Here is a 7,383-nt window from a genome sequence, read left to right on the forward strand (position 1 = left end):
AAAGGTGGACAATACATGATGTCAAACACCCGTTTGACCAATCGCGAGCAGCTCCATTGAATGCGAGCGCAGAGATTGGCTGTCACAGCTGTCAATCACGGCGGAAAATCGACTTTTAGTATAATTTAATAACTCGGTTTTAAAACCGAATTTATCATAAAAAACTGTTGAACAAACATCAGGGTGATGAGAACGACCCTCAGTGACAGAAACTATTTTTCGGAAACATTTATTTGGCGTGTACTTTCAGTTTTTAGTTTAGAGGGGCGGGCTTTATGACCTATACTGCAGTCAGACAGCAGGGGGCGACACACACTGAAGTTACACGGTGGGGGAGCTGACACGTCGTCCATCTTTGCAGTCTGTGGTTAGGACACATTATTGGAGAATGCACGGCTGCACGTAAACAGGAGCGTTGGTGGAATATTCATTACAAATTTAAGCAGCTTTGCAGGAATATGGTGTTTTTGGGGAATATTGTCTTTTTGGGGAATAAGGGCAGTGTTTCGTGCACTGTTTCGTGCATGTAAATGTACTCGGTGATGCCTCCTCATTCTGTCTCAGATGACTCACACTGACTGGACGCGGTGACCTTTGACTTCAGGCCCGATGAAGTGTACGACACGTTGTTCCCCAGAGTCGACTGTTTGTCTTCGGGGTCGCAGCAGCACAGCGCTCTCGTGGCCTTCTCCCTGAACTCCACCGACACGAAGTAGAAGATGAATGGGTCTATGCAGCTGTTGAAGGTGCTGACGGCTAAGCTAATCATGTAGGGGACGTAGACGTCCTCGCCGTTTCCGTCCAGCGAGCTGTCCATGTAGGTGAGGAGGAGGAGGATGTTGCTGGGCAGCAGACACACAATGAACACCAGCAGCACCAGCACCGTCACCCGCGCGGCGTGACCGTAACGCTTCCCCTCGGCCAGCAGGGTGTGCAGCACGGCGCCGTGGCAGAACAGTATAACCAGGAACGGCAGCAAGAAGCAGAAGGTGAACAAGGTGGCGAAGTACGGCAAAAAGTAGTTCTCCTGCTCCTCTTCAGGCAGCGCGTCGTGGCAGGTGGTGATCTGCAGCTCATCCAGCATGTAGGTCTGCTGCGACACCAGCAGCGGCAGCATGGCGGCCAGCACCACTGTCCACACCGCCGCCGTCATGTACAGAGAGATCCGCCGGCTACGCAGCGTCTTGGCACTGAACGGGTGAACCAAAGCAATGTAGCGGTCCAGAGCTATCAGCGCCAGACACAGCACGGACCCGTACATGTTCCCGTAGAACATTGCCATGACGACACGGCAGAAGGGCTCACCCAGCTCCCAGTTGTTCCCTCTGAAGTGGTACACGATGCGGAACGGCAGCGCCAGGAGCAGCAGGCAGTCGGCGGCGGTGAGGTTGATGAGCAGCGTGGTGGACGGCAGGGGTTTGGTCCGGAACAGCAGGACCCACAGAGCCAGCAGGTTTGAGGGAAGACCCACCGCGAAGGCCAGCAGGTACAGGACCGGCAAGTACAGGTTGGTGGTCGGAGCCTGGATCTCCTTCAGCTGCCGCTCCTTCAGGGTCGTGAAGGTACAGTTCACCTTCAGCTTGAAAGCCCGAAGACCTGTAGAGACCAGAACACACACATCAGTCTGTAGATCTGGAGAGACCACAACGCACATCAGACTGTAGACCTCATCAGTGTGTAGACCGCATCAATCTGTAGACCTGCAGAGACCACAACACATATTAGTCTGTAGACCTGCAGAGACCACAACACACATCAGTCTGTAGACCTGCAGAGACCCCAACACATATCAGTCTCTAGACCTGCAGAGACCATAACACACACATCAGTCTTTGGACCTGCAGAGACCACAACACACACATCAGTCTGTGGACCTGCAGAGACCTGGCATCATGACAAAACCTGGGCATTTAGATATTTATGATCAGGACTGATGTTGGTTAAAGAATTGATTCAATGAAAGTAGAAAATAATATTAATGTATACTATTTTTGAAAGTACGAGTGTGTGTAATGTTAAAGCGGGCCCTGAGGGTTAATAACAGTATTAACCCTTTGAAACCAGGGCAAGTGGCTTGATTTCTTCCAAAACACGGGAAGAAGGCAAAAAGGAACTAAATTAATAAATTAAAGAAATTACATTTAACTGTAAATTAGCAAAGAATAAAACAACCCAGGGAACTTGACTAAAAAAACAAGGATTTTTAAAAATAATATATATAAATTTAAAGTTCAGAGTTCAAAGGTTTAAATACTTGCGGCAGAGGAAAACTGATGTCGATCCAGGTTTCAAAGGGTTAATTCCCAGTATTTCCTGCTAGGGGCCAGGACGCCCAGTACCCCCCCTACTGTTTGCCCCGGCCATTTAGCCTCGAGTGATCTCAGTACATTTCTCACCTGATCTTCATATTACATCAAGAGGAGGAGGGAAACATGTTATCATTATATGCTGATGATATATTGTTATGATCCCCAGAGTACTAAACCCTGAATTGTGACTGTATGAGGTCATTTTATTGAACTTTCAGGGTATTAATGTCTCAAAGAGTGCCTGTCAATATGCTGCACAATCATGCTGCGTTTATTCCTCTTTTTTTAAGGTGACCAACAACAACTTCCCTGTTTCAAGTCCTCTTACAGCCATTTTAGGTCTCCAGCCTGAGGACAATCGTCTCCCCGAGGTACAGTCAAATCACGCTGCAGATGTCACCCTTTAAACCAGAGCATTTATGTAACTTAATTTGAGCTTTTCTCCTGTAAACACTGGGTCAGATATATGTTACAATTTTTGAAGCTAGAAAAGATTTTTTTTAACCTTTCATTACATCTGCTCCAACAGCTACGAGCTTGTAGGCATAGAACTGTTTTTTATTTTAAATTTATTGATTCATTTTTTTATGGGGGTGCATTACTTTCTCATGCAACATTAATATGTCTGTTCCAGGGGGTGATTTTCTCCCCTGTACTTTGGTATACATATTTTCTTAACTGTGAAAACTAATAAAGTGGAGGGAAAATGTCCTCAGTTAAACAACATGTTCTCAATATAATAAAATGTCCTCAGTATTGTAAAATCTCCTCACTTTAACCAAATGTCTTCAGTAATGTCCCATACTACAATAAAATGGCTCTATTATCAATAAAAACATAATGTCCTCATTTTAACAAAAAGTCTTTACCACAAGAAAATGTCCTCACTTAAACAAAATGTCCTCGTTTTGGTGAAATGTCCTCAATTTAACAAAATGCCCTCACTCTAACAAAATGTCCTCACTTCAATTAAATGTCCTCACTATAATAAAATGTATTCACTATAATAAAATGTATTCACTATAATAAAATGTCCTCACTTTAAGAAAATGTCCTCACAATAATAAACAAACTTCCAGAGACTAAAAATCAGCTTGGCCCTCTCAAAGACAGAAGAACTAGGACGCACACTCAAAGGCAGTCTTATTGCATGCTGGGGGACATTTTTCTCTGAATCAATTAAAACGTGTCCTGATCTGAACCAGGTGCTACAGGCACTCAGATCTGTCTCTACCTGTCCATGAGCTCAAAGGGAGAAGAAGAAGACTTACGGACTGACATGCTGGAACAATTATCTGCAGGGCGAGAAGACGAGGAGACGCTGCAGATGGTGGACAGCAGAGAGACAAAGACCAAAGTCCCAAAAAACAACTTCATCTTTGTCTTTTCCTTAAATTCTTCTTCTTGTCCTGTGTTTCTTCGTCCTGCTCCTCCAACACGTCTTTTCTTTCTATCTCTGAGTTTCTCTGATTCTCTTGACAGCAGCAGCTCTCTTCCTCTTCCTCAAACAGTCCTGTGTTTTTTTGTACTGTAGCAGTACTGGGATAGTAGTGGGTATTGGTGGTATTGTAGTATTGGTTGTGGTAGTGAATGTAGTATTAGCGCTGTGAGCTTCAGCAGCCTGTTTGTGTTATCTGATCTCAGCACTGCCGGTGTCGACTCGCCTCCTCTGCTGATGGCATCCAGATGTGTGTGTGTGTGTGTGTGTGTGTGTGTGTGTGTGTGTGTGTGTGTTTGACTGGTATGTCTGTGTCTGCGGGGGCCAGTCTTGAGTTCCCAGTGAGGGAGGACGTGTTTTCTGGCTCTAGGTCAAACTAAGGTTCAGTACAGAGTTAAATGTTTAGATGTGATGTTTCTTATGTTGGTTATCCTCACAAATGTAGAAGCAGTAACTCGTGTGTGTTTGTTCCTCCCACGCTGTGATTCAGGCAGTGATGGAAACATTTAAGTGTTCAGCTTCCTTCAGCAAACAGGAAATGTGCCTGACCTTTCTGTGATTGTCTGATAACAGCTGACTAACTGTATTTTTCCATGCATTGATGGTTGCAGGCCTATTGAAACATGGATTATGAGACAAAACACCCGTGAGGACAGACATGGAAGGGTCCCCATCTGATAGAGACACAAAACCACCATTAAGAGATAAAAATCGACCACAAAAAGCTGAAACACAGCCACAGATGCAAACTGACCCCAAAGAGACGCTAAACAATAACAAAAGATACAAAGCGACCACAAAGAGAAACAAAATTACTACAATGAGATGCAAAATTACTGTTAACAACATTAAAACAACCAAAAAGAGAAACAAAATGACCACAATGAGAGTTGAAACAACTACAAAAAGATGCAAAACGACCAGTGTCAAAATAACCTAAAAACTGCAAAAAAGACTATAAAGAGACTTTAAACAACTGTAAAGACACAAAAAAACAACAAAAAGTGATCTAAAATGTCCACAAAGAGGCTTGAAATGATTACAAAAAGATGCAAAAATAATCCAAGGTGATGCAATTACTACAAAGAGACTTGAGACAACTACAAAAAGATGCAAAACAACCACATAGAGATGCAAGATGGCTACAAAGAGATGCAAAGTCACAACTAAGAGCATTAAAACAACCACAAAGAGATGCAAAACCACTATAAAACGAGGCAAAACACAGAGACTAAATGACCACAAGGAGGCACAAAACAACAACACAGAGATGCAAAACGACCACATAGAGATGCATGATGACTACAAGAAATTGAAACGACTACAAAGAAGCACAAAATGACTACAGGGATGCTAAATTACTACAAAGAGACAGAATGTATGGAGGACATTCCTGTTACTCCCTCTGTCTCTGTATGTCTTCCTGTCTCTGATAAGCAGGTTTCCTGCCTCTGAGCTCGGCTGTCGTTCTGCAGCAAACAGTGTAAATCAACTCGGACCGTCTGTTTATAAAACTGCTGTCACCATGAAAACAGAAATGAGACGTTGCAGATGAGCACATGTGGGACGTTAAACAAGTGTAAACAAAAACAGGAGGGGTCCCGTCAAAACGTTCTGTAGAGTGATGCAGAGGCGCTAGAGACGGTTCTAATAGTCAGTTTTATAATCTGATGGTTTTAATGAGAATTTTAGAACATCTTAATGGTTCTAGTGTACTGAGGAGGTTCTTGGGGTCATTTAAGTGGTCCATGTCAGGCTTGAGGTGGTGCTTGTGGTGACTGAGGACGTTCTCAGGGTCCTTTGTCCTTTTCCTTTTATGGGAGCCAGAGCTCTCAGCTATCAGGCTCCTCTCCTGTGGAACCACCTTCCAGTTTTGGTCTGGGAGGCAGAAACTGTCTCCACATTTAAGAGTAGACTTAACACTTTCCTCAGAGGAAAAAAATGAATGTACAGTAGAGACGTCCATGTAAAAAGTGCCCTGAAAGACAAACACAGACTTGCACCAGTCGGTGCTCGGGCCCTAATAACTCAAAATAACACCAAAGAAACCCTGATCCCTCCCTGATGTCAGAGCTGTTAGTTTGGTCCGTGGGATGGCCTTCACCATTAATCCAGGCTCCGCCCTCAGCACCATCTTTTGCCAAACTCTAAACCAGGAAGTGAACACAGCCTCAGGTAACTCAACGACAAAGAGAGAGGAATAAATAACTCAATTTGTTTGTTTTTTTGAATTTATTCTTTTTATGAGTTTTTTCAGTTCATACATAGCTGAAACATATTTAGAAATTCAAAACAACAGCAACAAAAAAACAACACTGCAAACAAGACAAAACAATGACAAAAACCATGCAGGACAAACAGTATACAACTTCATAAGGGGTATCTAACGAAAATATTTAAGCCTTCAAAAGCCTCCAGAAACCTTCGGAAACCTCCAGAAACCTCCAGAAGCCTTCAAAAACCTTCAGAAACCTTCAGAAGCCTTCAGAAACCTTCAGAAGCCTTCAAAAACCTTCAGAAACCTCCAGAAACCTTCAGAAGCCTTCAGAAACCTCCAGAAACCTCCAGAAACCTTCAGAAGCCTTCAGAAACCTTCAGAAACCTCCAGAAACCTTCAGAAGCCTTCAGAAACCTTCAGAAGCCTTCAGAAACCTTCTGAAACCCTCAGAAACCTTCAAAAACCTTCAGAAACCTCCAGAAACCTTCAGAAACCTCCAGAAACCTCCAGAAGCCTTCAGAAACCTTCTGAAACCTCCAGAAACCTTCAGAAACCTCCAGAAACATTCAGAAGCCTTCAGAAACCTTCAAAAACCTTCAGAAACCTCCAGAAACCTCCAGAAGCCTTCAGAAACCTTCTGAAACCTCCAGAAACCTTCAGAAACCTCCAGAAACATTCAGAAGCCTTCAGAAACCTTCAAAAACCTTCAGAAACCTTCAGAAACCTTCAGAAGACTTCAGAAACCTTCAAAAACAGAGTTTGTACAAGATTCTTGAGGTGCCTGAAGTACTTAAATTTGAAACTTATATCCTGGAATATCTTGAAAATCAGACACTGATTAATTTGAAAAGCACTTGAATATAATTGAGAGGTGAACATAATGATGGATTATTTTAAGAAACATTCTAAAGGTATGTTGCCAAAACTGCTTCTATAGCCATTATTTTTTAAAATGCCAAAAACTGTTGAAGCAAAAAAACAGCCAAGATGTTTCTTTAAAAAATGCCAAAAATGTAAAAACAAAAAAAGTTTTCTTTAAAAATCATCAACAATTTTAAATTAAAAAATGGCCAATTTATTTATTTATTTATTTTGTAAGACAACATGCGGACGTGTTAAAGTTGTATGCCCCTCCCCTAAGCCATAATAAAAAACATCATCATAATAATAATTTTATTCATAGAGCATCTTTAAAACCAGACTTTACAAAGTGTTTAAACAAACGAATCAAAGCAGAGACGAGACACTCCAGAGGCAATATGACAATACAAGCCAAACAATAACGGCGTACTAAGGCCAGACAGAAATGAAGGCAGAATTAAACAGATAATAATGACAAATAGGACCAAAAAAAAGATTTTTAAAAAACATACCCATAAAAGTAAATGCACTCCAGAGAATGATCGAGTAAGAATAAA

General features: G+C 42.4%; 1 protein-coding gene across 1 annotated transcript; it reads right to left on the minus strand.

Annotated features, from left to right (window-relative positions):
• Positions 1 to 227: 227 nt before the first annotated feature.
• On the minus strand, positions 228 to 4,161 carry LOC121938663 (proteinase-activated receptor 4-like). Its single transcript, XM_042481845.1, has 2 exons — positions 3,581 to 4,161; positions 228 to 1,596 (listed from the first exon to the last, which is right to left on the minus strand). Exons 1-2 carry the CDS (start codon positions 3,684 to 3,686, stop codon positions 551 to 553), a joined length of 1,152 nt encoding a protein of 383 aa, XP_042337779.1. The 5' UTR covers positions 3,687 to 4,161; the 3' UTR covers positions 228 to 550.
• Between the last annotated feature and the right edge of the window lie 3,222 nt (positions 4,162 to 7,383).

Source organism: Plectropomus leopardus, unplaced genomic scaffold (genome assembly GCF_008729295.1).
Source record: "Plectropomus leopardus isolate mb unplaced genomic scaffold, YSFRI_Pleo_2.0 unplaced_scaffold3074, whole genome shotgun sequence".
In the NCBI taxonomy this organism is placed as follows: domain Eukaryota; kingdom Metazoa; phylum Chordata; class Actinopteri; order Perciformes; family Serranidae; genus Plectropomus; species Plectropomus leopardus.

What these genes read in the sequence shown, in the direction of transcription:
- LOC121938663 (XM_042481845.1), bottom strand. Translation starts at nt 3,686, where the DNA reads ATGAAGTTGTTTTTTGGGACTTTGGTCTTTGTCTCTCTGCTGTCCACC. An exon ending in TTGTTCCAGCATGTCAGTCC is followed by an intron (nt 1,597 to 3,580) that starts GTAAGTCTTCTT and finishes TGGTCTCTACAG; the next exon opens with GTCTTCGGGCTTTCAAGCTG.